Consider the following 10843-nt stretch of genomic DNA (forward strand, 5'->3'; position numbering starts at 1 on the left):
ACCCTGACGGCCTCTGCTGTACCCTGACGGCCTCTGCTGTACCCTGACGGCCAGTGCTGTACCCTGACGGGCACTGCTGTCCCCTGACGGGCACTGCTTACCCTGCCGGCCGTGCTGCCCCTGCCGGCCAGTGCTGTACCCTGATGAGCACTGCTGGTCCCTGCCGGGCACTGCCGTACCCTGCCGGCCGTGCTGTCCCGGCTGGCCGCGGCGCTCCGGGCCGGGCGGGGCGGGGGCGCCTCAGGGGCGCCCCGGGCGGGCAGGGAGAGTGTCGGCGGTCCCTGCGGAGAACACCCTGTGGATATGAGGCAGCTCTCCTCCGGCTGCGACACCTGCGTGTGGGCAGCTGCTGCTTCACAGCCGCCTTATCATTTCATTTCACAGCTCCGAAAGGGCTTTACAAGCTGATAGCAACGCCCCCTTGTGTCAGAGCCAAGCTTTGCGAGATACTTAAGGGGCACCGGTACGAACCCGTTCAGCTCACCGCTGGCTTTCCACAGTTTGTGTTTCACCATCCAGTTGCTTTTGTGGCATCAGCGACAAACAAAACACGTTCCTTTACGGGTCGTGCCGGAGGTGGGTGGGCTACCCCGCTCCCACGGGGAGCCGGCGCTTGTCCCAGCGCTCACCACCTGCACTCCCCGGCAGGCGATCCAGTCGGCAGCTTCATAGAGTCATAGAATGTTAAGGGGTTGGGATAAACCTTAAAGATTATCCAGTCCCAACCCCCCCCTGCCATGGGCAGGCACATGTCCCATTAGACCAGGTCGCTCGAGGCTTTATCCAACCTGGCCTTGAACGCTGCTTCGTTCCGGTACAGCTCCTTTCCCAAAGCCAGGAAGTGATGGAATGAAACCAACGGGAGAGGAAGCTGATGGAGAAACCTAAGTGCAGTTTGGCAGTTCTTTAAAAGTTTATTAGCTAAGCTGAAAGGCCACTTCAGCACTCATTTCAGGGAGGAAAGCAAGGCAGTCACTGAAAAGCCACCTAGAGCAAATGGTAGAGAGAGCCAAGTGGGGAATGCTCCATCTGCTCAGAAAAAACAAAGTGCAGAGTGGTGGAACAGGAAGCCAAGGGTAGCCAGGCAGAAGGTGACTGTCAGTGCTGACAGTAAGAAAGAGAAATCCAGGGATGTCGGAGACTGAAACAGCCCCTTAAGGCCCTCCATGGAATGAACAGATCCGAACTGTATGGGCATAACCAGCAGCATTTAAATAAGGATTTTATTTTGGATTTGGAAAGCAGCAGGAAGCTGAGACCAAAGTTCTCCTGGCTTACTGGTATCTAGGGAGGATATAAACATCAATTATGGTTTAAGTCAGAAAGCCCCAATAACTGTCACCTAGATATCTCCAGTTTGCTTACCTCAACTTTAATCTGTGAGCAAAAGGGAGGTTCCATTGACAAGAATAATATCAACACCAACAATTTCTGGAAAATTCTCTGTGCACCTAGTGGGTGTCACAGGTCAGAGAATGGGAAGAGTGATGAGCAATTCCTGTGAATGGGATTGAATATGGCTCAGGCCAGACAGCCTCATCCTAGCAAGCAGATCTGCTTTAGTTGTTTGGTAGCAAAAAGGCTTTAGGAAGTATTTGCATAGCACTATGTGACATGCTGAAGAAGCACTGTCCAAGTCTAACACTGGGAGCACAGAAAATCAGAAAACAGGAATTCAGAAGAAATTAGGATCTGGGCTAGGGCTACTAAGTACCTTTCTGCCAGTGATGAGAAGGTAGGCATGAATCAATCCCCATGACTCGTGGAGCAGTAAATGAAGATCCACTTAAATGTGCCCAGCTCAGTTCTTGTTTGTGCCATGACTTTGAAGGCATGGGCCTTGACCAAGCACTGAGACAGCTCAGCAAGATTTCCCTGACACCTGAATCTGGACAGCTGCTGCTTCACAGTCACCTTTCACTTCAAAACTCCAAGCGGACTTCGCAAGTTAATTGCAACATCCTTTTTGTCAGAACCAAGCTTTGCAAGATACTTAAACAGCCAGAGCATAAGTATCCACTTGTTCAGCTCACTGCTGGCTTTCCACAGGTTACATTTCACCATCCAGTTGCTTTTGTGGCATCAGTGGCAAACAAATCACATTCTTTTACCCCCTCTGTATTTCCCATAAACCAAGGCTACAGGCAGCAACACTTTTATGAAATATATTGGTACATAATAATTTTAATATATACAAGTAATATTTTTTAAGATTTGGGATTCATGTTGGCCTTAAAAATTCATTGCTGGTTATAAGATTGATTAGGAAACGCTATGCTCTGGGTCAGCCTTTCCTGAAAGCTGTGAGCAGAAAGCCATAGAGTCTCTGAGCAACCTGATCTAGTTGAAGATGTCCCTACCCATGGCAGGTGGGTTGGACTGGATGATCTTTAAAGGCCCCTTCCAACCCAAACCTTCCTGTGAGTCTATGAAAGCTGTGCCTAGGAAGGTACAAGCAAAGCATTTAGGACTCACAGTATGAGACCTATCTATGAGAAAGTGGGGCCTGGCTCTGGATTTTATAGGGTGTGATGCCAAGTGGCTCTGGGGAGGCACCTCCTCTTCAGACTCCCACCTTTGGGTGGAGGTCTCTATCCTACTGCAATCCAAAATTTCCTCAAGCCTCCATCTTCCTGCCTCACATGTACAGCAACGCTGCTCCCCTTCCAGAGAGAAGAGGCAAGCAGCAGTGCTGTTCACCCCAGCCCTTCTCTTTCTCCTGCCCAAAGCATGTCCAGGATCTCTTCAAGTGCTGCCATCACCATTTGTATTGGTTTGGTATGCTTTGGGGTAGATTCATAGCATTCCTGAAGAAATGGTGGGCAAAACAGTGCAGAGAATGCAGTTCTGGGCAAAATTGGCTCAGGGTTTCTACTTAGGGTTCAGAGGAACATGAAGAGGATCTTCAAAAGCATTCCATGAGCCCATTGCTTGTTCCCTGGCCAGCCACTGAGCCCTTGGAAACATGACTTCTTCAACTGCTACTGAAGCAGGAACCAGAGGTTTTTATCATCTGGCCTGTGTGTCTGGTGGTATAGAGGGCAAGCATTTTCCCAAGGAGATGCCAGCCTCGCTCGGCACTGGTGCCAGAGCCCATGACTTTTGCACTGTCCCACAGTGCTCTCTGCACCCACCTGCCACAGTAGCTTGATGTTTCTGTTGAGCTGATTTAGGTTCATGTCCTGTCACATGCAGCTGATTACATTTGCACCTCTTGTCATGCAAAGCCCAGGGTAAGGTTCTAAAATACTGTAGATAACTCAGTGTCTTTTACCTGACCCAGGAGGAAGTTGCTTTAGATAGAAGTCTTATTAATGATGCAGCTGCAGGGCTCAGTAAAGTGGAGGCACTTCAGATTTCATCTGAATAATTAAATCCCATCAATAGGACTTTCCAGGACCACTATTTAAAATTAATAACTTCAAATGCAATTCTGGTGTCTAATGGAATCCACTGAAATGGGATTTGTTTCTTTTTTCTTTTTTTTTAAATATAAAATGCTTTATAGCTTTCCTGGCAATTTTACAGCCACCTGCCTCTCAGCCCTAGCTGATGACAGCTAGAACAGGGGCTTAGGGTGGTTTCTGAATATTTTTAACCTCCAAAAAACATGAAATGGCTCCAAACCCAGCATCCAGCATGCTGGTGCTCATGTTTAATGGAATTCTAATAAGCTGAGAGAAAACGAGGAAGTCTTGTTTGGAAAAATATGTCTCCTTTGCCTAAGAAGATGGGAAGACAAGGGGTCATCTAAGTCTATACCAAAAGCCAGTTCTCTTTTCTGAGAAATAAAATCTTTCTTTTCCCCAGAAACTATGTCACTCACAACTGGCAGCTTTAACTGTGATGAATGTGTTGAAGAAGCCAAGGGACACCGTCTCTAGCTGACACTATCACAGACTTGCACACCCAAGTGGGTACAGTGGGATAAAATGTAAGGTTCATAGGAAAGTACCAGAGCTTTCCTCTTTGGACAACCTTCAAGCAGCACTGGGGACATCTGTGTGCCAGCATGGTGTTCATAATAGTTTTTCTGGCGTAGCTTCATTCACCACCTAGAAGAGCTTATCAAAATTTGATTAGTGCTGCATGACTTTTTTCCTCCTCTTCATTATGCTGGGGAGGCATTCAGTTCCTGCTGCTTTGCATATTTTGTGATAGGAGGGTTGACAGTCAAAACTTCCCCTGCTTAGGGAAAAAATTTTCCCTGTCTGTCCTTGCATGCTGCCAGAAAGACATGTCTAGTACAGGCTAATAGCAGGCAAATGGAGATAAGTGCTTCTCTCCCTAGTGTTTTTCAGCTGGCTGAGCCAAACAGCTGCTTGAAGCATCCCTGGTGGAGGGGCTTGTCCGGTTTTCCCACGGGAAACAAGAGGATAATGCCTTTTGGTTCACACTTGCTGCAGATCACAGAGCAACTGGGAGCCTGCCTTGGCCTTAGAGAGGATCTGCACTGTCCCTGGGCACCAGCGGGTGGGTGGCCCCCAATAATGATGCTGCTTTCTCTGTCTTTACCTGCACAAGGCAACAGAAAGAAGGAAATTGGCTGCAAATTTGAAGCCAGGGTCAATTTTCCCTGCAGAGACCTCTTATTTCTAGAAACACCATCTTGATTTAAAAATGTGATTTTGATAGCAGCAGGTTGGGTGGGTTTGCATGTAGAGAGGTGGAAATGAAACCATCAACCTGGTATCACAAGAGCAATTGGGCAAGAGGGTGGGAGAAGAGAATGACTTTTTCTCAGTGAGGAATGAATGTGCTACTTTTGAAACAGGGAAGGAGAGTGCTCCTTTTGGCACACAGAGAAGGGTTACTTGCCATGTGATCTTCAGAAAAGCAAAGACACAAAAACTGGGTTAGCCCAAATAAAAGATGTACTGACCCACTGCAGGGATGCTCTGAAAATAACTGAGTGCAAGCCTGGAAACTAGTTCTAGATGGGCACAGTTTAGCAAGAGGCCATGAAGTATCTCTGTTTCCCAGGGCCAGGATCTGACACCAATCACAAAGGAAGGATGGGAAGAATTTTATTCCCAGGTTTAGGCCCTCTCAGCAGAGCCTCCCGGACCATGAATATCCCTGCATACCTGTTCCCCTTGAGCCCAAGTGGCCCTGGAGCCAAAAAATGAGCCAAGATCCAGAGACTGCCTCTGCTGCCTTTGAATTTGGGCAGCTCCTGATTCCTGCTCGGAGATGAGTTTTACCTTCATGCAGCCAGATTTTCTCTCACGCCTGTGGGCTTTCCTCCCTGTCATTTGTATCCTTTGTCTGGCTTTACCAGTCAGCACTGCAAGTTTTTCACTGTGCAGGTGATGTTGTGCTCAGGAAGGCATTTAACAGAAACCTGGTGAATGTTTGTTAGGACTCAGAGGGCCTGAAAATGTTATTTTATCCTTGCTTGTCTGTTACTGATGGGAAAGACAGGAACTGAATTTGTGCCTTTGCAATCTTGTAGTCTTAGTAATTTGTAAATTTAATAATTTAATGCAGTGACTATGGCTCAGCACCAGGTCGGTTCAGCTCTCTCCTTCATCCCAGGTGGGAATACAGTTAGATGCACAGGGCCATCCAAAAGGGAAGGTATCATTCTTGTGAGAGCTCTCCACAATAAGGAAGAGAATAAAGGCTGTGAAGCTGTTTGCCCTGTGGACTACTTTTCATTTAAAATGCTTTTTTTTTTCTCTTTGTGGGTCTGAAGTAATAGCTTATAGCACGCTTTAATGTTATAAGGTGACAAGGTCAGGGGAAACATATTCTCAAGCTCCCAGAGCAAGCTGGAGTATTCAGTGCTGTACAAAGACAGTGACGCTTTAAAATCTCTGGACCTCTGGCCACGGTACATCGCTGGCAATCGTAAAGGTAAAGTCACACAACTCAGGAAAGCTGAGTGTCCACAGCCTCCGTCAGCCTGTCTCGCTGTGAAGGGACTCTGCTTCCCCCCTGTAGCAGCAGTGGAAATTTCCAGGTCTATTTCTCCGACCCCCTGGAGCAAAGCTTCGCTGAGGAACCTGAAGAAGGCAGTGTTTAGCGTCTGGCCAGATGTATGCAGCACAGGAAACAAAGCACGGCAGGAAGGTGGCAGAGTTGCTCCGATTAAACAGAGGACTTATAGGCTTTCACACTCTCCCAACACGGAAACAGTTATTGAATGGGAAGGAAGGTTAGTCTCGTTTTCCTGCTGGGCTGCATGATAAAATCCCTTTCGCCTGGTGCAAAAATGACGCGGAGCAACGCAACAGCTCACTAGGTGGTGAGCTGTGCCGAGCCGGGCGGCTCGCAAACCTCTCAGCAAGCCCAGGAGTAGGGCTAGACTCCGGGGCGGCGGCTGCTGTCACACACCGGGGTCCCGGAGAAGCGCCGGCACCGCCGCCTCTGCTGCCCCACCGCCTTCAGCGCCAGGCGGGCTCACCCACCCTACCGGGGCTCCCGAGGGGCCGCTTCCTTCTCGGGCGGTGCCGGGGGCAGGAGCCGCGGGCTGAGAGGCTCAGGCCAGCGGTGGGGACCCTTTCTGCCGGGAGGAGCAGCCGGTGCCCGGCGGGCAGGGGCGGGGTGTCCCCGGCGCGGGGGCGGTGCGGCGCCGCCGGGGCCGGGCCGTGACCGCGTCCCGCCCCTGGCGGGGCGGTGGCAGCGGCAGCGGTGGTGCGTGCGCGGAGCGGCGCGGCGGCAGTGCCGGCGCGGAGCCGCGGGGAGCCCCGAGCCCGCCGCGGCGGCAGCGGCGCGCAGCGCGGCCGCGCCCATGGCGAGCAGCAGCGGCGGCAGGTAGGGTCGGGCGGGGCGGGGGCCCGCTCCCCCGGCCATGGCTCAGACGGAGCCCCCGAAGGCGGTGCGGCTGTGGCGCGACGCCGCCCTGCGCGCACGGAAGCTGCGGGGCGGCCCCGGCGAGCCCGAGCCTGAGCCCGAGCCGGACGCGGGGCCGCCGGGGGGGCCGCCGCCGCCGCCCCTCGCCGCCGCCGCGACTCGCCGCACGCCCCCGCCGGCGGCGGCGCTGGGGGAGCTGGAGGCGCTGAACCTGAGCGGGCGGGGGCTGGAGGAGCTGCCCGAGGAGGTGGGCGCCGCCCTGAGCGGGCTGCGGGTGCTCAGCCTACGGCGCAACCGGCTGAGCCGCCTGCCCGCCGCCGCCCTGCGCCACCTGGGCCGCCTGGCCGAGCTCGACCTCAGCCACAACCGGCTGCGGGGCCTGGGGGACGGCGGGGCGCTGGCGGGGCTGCGGGGCCTGCGCAAGCTCAGCCTCAGCCACAACGAGCTGGGCGCTGAGGGCCCGGGGCTGCCCCCGCGACTCGCCGAGCTCGGCTGCCTCGAGGAGCTCGACCTCAGCTTCAACCGCCTGCGCCGCCTGCCCGAGGGCCTGGGCCGCCTGCGGCACCTCCGCACCCTCGACGTCGACCACAACCTGCTGCCCTCCTTCCCTGCCCCGCTGCTGGAGCTGGCCGCCCTAGAGGAGCTCGACTGTTCTGGCAACCGCCACCTCGGGGCCCTGCCCGAGGGCATCGCTGCCCTCCGCCGTCTCAAGATCCTCTGGCTGAGCGGCACCGGGCTGGTGGCCCTGCCCGAGGGCCTCTGCCAGCTGAGCGCCCTCGAGAGCCTCATGCTGGACGGCAACCGGCTGCAGGCCCTGCCTGCTGGCTTCGGCAGGCTGCAGCGGCTCAAGATGCTGAACCTATCCTCCAATCTGCTGGGGGAGTTCCCTTCTGCCATCTTGGCACTGCACAGTCTGGAGGAGCTCTACCTGAGCCGCAACCAGCTAACCTTGCTGCCCCCTCGCCTTTGTCAGCTCCACCAGCTCCGCACCCTCTGGCTGGACAACAACCGCATCCGCTACCTGCCTGACTCCATTGTGCACCTCCACAGCCTGGAGGAGCTGGTCCTGCAAGGCAACCAGATCGCCATCCTGCCTGAGGGCTTCGGGCAGCTTTCCCGTGTCACCTTGTGGAAGATCAAAGACAACCCCCTCATCCAGCCCCCCTATGAGGTGTGCATGAAAGGCATCCCCTACATCGCAGCCTACCAGCAAGAGCTGGCCCACTCCCAGCCTGCCCTCAAACCCCGCCTCAAGCTGGTCCTCATGGGCCTAAAGGATGCAGGAAAGACCCTGCTGAGACGATGCCTCATGGAGGAAGATAGGCAGAGAGGGGATATGGGAAGCCTGGAGGCAGGGAACACCCAGCCTAGAGGGTTTCCTGGCAAGCATCAGGACGTTGGGAAAGTGCCAGTTGGGTGTTGCCTCTTCCCTGAGCTTCAAGACACTTCCTCAGCACGGGTACCTGTCATGCAGCAGCTGGAACGTCTCCCCGCTGAGCAGCAGGAACGTCTCCCTGCTGAGCAGCAGGACATCCCTTCTCACGTCCCCTCTCAGCGAGTGAAAGGGCAGACGCCATGCCCTGCACCATCACTGCCACCAAATGCCCCCGAAATACCCTCAGGACTAGGACTGTCAGGAGGCAGCAAGGGCATCGAGGTGATGGACTGGACAGCGGATGCAGAGAGGGGCTTGACATTCATTGTGTATGAGCTGGCGGGGGACCCAAGTTATGATGTGATCCAATCTTTCTTCCTCTCTCCTGGAGCCTTGTATGTGCTGGTGGTGAATTTGAGTGCCTACGTCCCTCAGCACTTCTACCCCTCTGTGGGCTATTTCTTGCACTGGCTCAGTTCCAAGGTGCCCCATGCTGTGGTGTGCATGGTGGGAACCCATGCTGACCTCTGTGCGGAGCGGGAGTTGGAAGAGAAGTGCCTGGACATCCATCACCAGATTGCTCAGCAAGAAAAGAGGGATGCTGAGGGACTCCAGAGCTTAGTCCAGCAGGTGGATGAGGCTCTGGGGCAGGACTTTGACCTGCGCTGCTCCAGCCCGCATGCTGCCTTTTATGGGGTCTCAGACAAGAACTTGCGGCGAAAGAAGGCCCAGTTTCAGTACCTTCTCAACCACCGCCCACAGATCCTCTCTCCAGTGCTGCCTTTCAGCTGCCAGGACCGTTGCCAGGTGCGTCGTCTGCGGGACAAGCTCCTCTCCGTGGCTGAGCACCGGGATATCTTCCCAAACCTGCACCGGGTGTTGCCCAAATCCTGGCAAGTGCTGGAGGAGCTGCACTTCCAGCCACAAGCTCAGCAGCTGTGGCTTAGCTGGTGGGACTCGGCCCGGTTGGGCTTGCAGGCGGGTCTGACAGAGGATCGGCTCCAGAGTGCCCTGTCCTACCTGCACGAGAGTGGGAAGCTGCTCTACTTTGAGGAGCACCTCACCTTGCGGGAGTACGTGTTCCACAACCTGCCACGGCTCATTGACATCCTCAATGTCTTCTGCCAGCGGGATGCCACTGTGCTGCTCCAGAAACTGCTCAGTGACACTCAGATTGACGAACTGAGGACCACTCAGCTCCATCATTACGTGGAGGGCTTCTTGCTGCATGGCCTCCTCCCTGCCCATGTTATCCGCCTCCTCCTTAAGCCCCACATCCAGAGCCGGGAGGATCTGCAGCTCATCCTGGAGCTGCTGGAGAAGATGGGGCTATGCTACTGTGTCAACAAACCCAAATGCAAGCCCTTAAATGGGGCGGCTGCTTGGTACAAGTTTCCCTGCTACGTGAAAAACGAGGTGCCCCATGCAGAGGCGTGGATCAATGGCACCAATCTGAGCGGACAGTCCTTCTTGGTCGAGCAGCTGCAGATTGAATATAGCTTTCCATTCATTTTCCCACCCGGCTTGTTTGCACGCTACAGTGTCCAGATCAACAGCCACGTGGTTCAGCGGTCAGATGGCAAATACCAGATTTATGCCTACCGGGGAAAGGTGCCTGTGGTGGTGAGTTACCGGCCTGCCAGGGGAGCTCTGCAGCCAGACACTCTGTCTATCGCTAGTCATGCGTCCTTACCAAATATCTGGACAGCTTGGCAAGCTATTACGCCTTTAGTGGAAGAACTGAATGTCCTGCTCCAGGAATGGCCGGGCCTGTACTACACTGTGCACGTCCTCTGTTCAAAGTGCCTTAAAAGAGGGTCACCCAACCCACACACTTTTCCAGGTAAGGCACAGCTCAGCTTGCCTTTCATCTCTTCTGGGGCTTTGCCCCTTCTAGAAGGGTGTGTTACTGTGTCAGCCTTAGCTCCGTTTCTTTTTTTTTTGTTTCTTTTTTCTTTTCTCCTCTGCTCTAACTCCTTTCCTCCGTGATTTGAGTCATGAGAGAAAATATTAGGGTAGCTCCAGGGAGACAGGCTTAAAATAACCCTATTCTGAGATGAGGCGGGTGTTACAACCCCTTTTGTCTGTGCCTTTTCTCTCTGCTTTTTTGGGTTTTGGCCCTGGGAGTTGGTGGTACCATTGTTGAAAAGGCACTGATCTGTCCTTCTGCTTGTTTTGATTCCTTTGAATGGAACTGTGGTGGGTTTTGTGTTTTGGGGTTTTTTTTCCTAATTCCTTTTACCCTGCAGCTTCCACTTGGGACAATTTGTAAACATGGATGGAGATGCCTAAAAGATTGCAGGTGTCCCCTACCCCCTCCTTCAACCCTCCACCCCCAAAACCTGGCCTGTGCTGCAGCATCTCTGAATACAGGAAAGCCCCTCCTGGTAGACAATGGGTGTGTTGGTCTCCATAGCCCCGTGTAAAAAGCACTTTCTGGTATCTGAACCCTGTCTCCAGCAGGAAGCATTCCTCCCTGAAGAGAGAGGGATGCTCCATCTTCTTTGTTTAAGTGTCTCACCTAGAAATGATTCCCAGACTGCGCCTTTTGGAGCTATTATTGAGAGCAATTATTTTTCTTTCACTCTCTCCCTTAATCTAATAAAAAAAGCATAATCTCCTTCCTCTGGAATGTGACTAATCGTGGTGCTTTTTAAAGCTCTCACTTCT

The 10843-nt window shown here is 53.6% G+C and overlaps 2 protein-coding genes across 3 annotated transcripts in view; one reads left to right on the forward strand and one right to left on the reverse strand.

Annotated features, from left to right (window-relative positions):
* TNKS (tankyrase) overlaps positions 1 to 490 on the reverse strand; it is a 132468-nt gene extending 131978 nt beyond the window's left edge. The window contains exon 1 of the mRNA XM_017805957.1: positions 472 to 490. The gene's annotated coding sequence lies outside the window, so the exon portion shown is untranslated. The remainder of the gene's footprint in view (positions 1 to 471) is intronic.
* A 6306-nt stretch (positions 491 to 6796) lies between these two features.
* MFHAS1 (malignant fibrous histiocytoma amplified sequence 1) overlaps positions 6797 to 10843 on the forward strand; it is a 34994-nt gene continuing 30947 nt past the window's right edge. For both annotated transcript variants that reach the window (XM_017805970.1, XM_017805969.1), the window contains exon 1: positions 6797 to 10016. In XM_017805970.1, coding sequence (XP_017661459.1) covers positions 6797 to 10016 — 3220 coding nt within the window. The remainder of the gene's footprint in view (positions 10017 to 10843) is intronic.

The sequence above is a fragment of the Lepidothrix coronata genome, unplaced genomic scaffold (assembly GCF_001604755.1).
Source record: "Lepidothrix coronata isolate B3197 unplaced genomic scaffold, Lepidothrix_coronata-1.0 Scaffold13, whole genome shotgun sequence".
Taxonomy (NCBI): Eukaryota; Metazoa; Chordata; class Aves; order Passeriformes; family Pipridae; genus Lepidothrix; species Lepidothrix coronata.